Source organism: Haplochromis burtoni, unplaced genomic scaffold (genome assembly GCF_018398535.1).
Source record: "Haplochromis burtoni strain Fernald_Lab_line unplaced genomic scaffold, NCSU_Asbu1 Contig_1806, whole genome shotgun sequence".
Taxonomy (NCBI): domain Eukaryota; kingdom Metazoa; phylum Chordata; class Actinopteri; order Cichliformes; family Cichlidae; genus Haplochromis; species Haplochromis burtoni.
In genome coordinates, this window is record NW_024584167.1 from 2,293 (window position 1) to 4,016 (window position 1,724).

Genomic DNA, 1,724 nt, shown 5'->3' on the forward strand with positions numbered 1-1,724 from the left:
GAGTTTGGTTTGCTCAGATATTCTTTCAGACTTCTCAGCACCTCTTTCAGCTTTTCATTCATTGTCATGTCAGCTGATGTCAGTATGTCCTCAGGCACTGAAGTTACACCCACTGATGTAAAAATGTTAGCTGCCTGTTCGATTAACCGTAGGTTTGCTAATATACCGTATGTATAGACCCTAATGTTAGTGGAGTGTTGCTCATTTACAAAAGGGGCAACTGTTCTGCATAACTTCTCAAAAAAGTCTAAGTCCCAGTCCTGTGTGCCTTTTGTTTTCTGTGTTATCACATACAGTGTTTGTAACACTGATTCACAAACACTACTGTCTTTTGAGTCAAGCTGTTTCAGTAGTTGTGGAACTATAGCTAGTGTTTGCTCATTTGTTATGTCATCCATTGTACAGAAGACTGCATTTAAACTTTCAACTGCCATCTTTATTTGTGTCTTAGAGATGTTTGGAAAACGACTGGCTGCACCTGCAATGTAAGTATTCACATTTCCAGTTTCCTTTAGCCATATAATACATGCCTGGCAGTATTTTTCCGCATTTCGCCCTCTAACAGTAAAGAGAAGTTCAATCATGGTTAGATGGCTCTGAGGATCTTCCAACAGCATCTGACTGTTAACATTTCTGAACACTTCTTCAGGTGTTTTTTCAGGAATAGCCATTTCCATATCCAAAAAATATCTGATTTTGGAACAGAATTCATTTCCTTTGGATGCAATTTTATGAATCATCTCAGATATTCTTCTGTTGTGAACTGAATGCTCAGGAGATATAGGTAAGAGTGTTACCGGTGCACCAGCAGAGAGGAGCATGTTTACAACATCTTCTCTGTCATTGTTGGCAGCAGTATGCAGTGGTGTGAAAACACCGCATCCATTTAAATCAGCTTTTGCTTCTAGAAGTTTCTCCACAAAAAAAAGTGGAGCTTTGGAAAGTGAGACATAATGCAAAGGTGTCCAGCCATACTGAGAAGGTATATTTGGGTCTGCACCCTGTTTCAAGAGATAAGTACATATATCTGCATGGTGATTTACAACAGCAGCAATCAACGGAGTTATGCATTCCTTCCACTCTCTAGAAGGGTAAAGTCCATTAATGTCATTGTGCCTCAGTAACTTCTTGAGCTTTTTGCGGTTATTTTTAAATATACACTGTACTACAGGATGTGTGTCTGTTGGTTGGGGGAATGTCACTTGAACCTGTGTCACTTGAAAATTCATTTCTTTGCTTGCCTGTGGAAGAGAGAAAGAATTAATATTAGCCAAGTGATACTGAATTTGGTCCTGCTTTAAACTTAAGAAAAACATCTCAAGTATTTAAATTTAATTTTTGGTTCATTTTATTTTAACAGTAGTTTGTCAAGTGGTTTCAGAAACATAGACAAAATTCTGTACAAAAATACCAACTTGCAATAGACAGCAACAGATTTGGACACAAATAATGGACATAATATTATCCAACCATCATCTTCTGCTTATCCAGGGCTGGGTCGCAGGGGCAGCAGCCTATGTAATATTATATTATAATATAATGTAGTGCATTTGTATTTGGATATAATTTACACTGGTTCTTAATTGCAAAATTCCTAAGATACTAAAGCAAATTCTTAACAAAGATATCTTAGACAAGTATTATCTATCTTATCTATTAGAGTATCTATTATTAAGTATCTATTAGAGATGGCACGATACCACTTTTTTATGTCCGATACCGAT

At 36.9% G+C, this 1,724-nt stretch overlaps 1 protein-coding gene across 1 annotated transcript in view; it reads right to left on the minus strand.

Moving 5' to 3' along the window:
- Window positions 1–5: 5 nt before the first annotated feature.
- LOC106632746 (ankyrin repeat and SOCS box protein 2-like) overlaps window positions 6–1,724 on the minus strand; it is a gene marked incomplete at its 3' end in the record, with an annotated part of 3,415 nt that continues 1,696 nt past the window's right edge. The window contains exon 2 of the mRNA XM_014331263.1: window positions 6–1,241. Coding sequence (XP_014186749.1) covers window positions 6–1,229 — 1,224 coding nt within the window. The remainder of the gene's footprint in view (window positions 1,242–1,724) is intronic.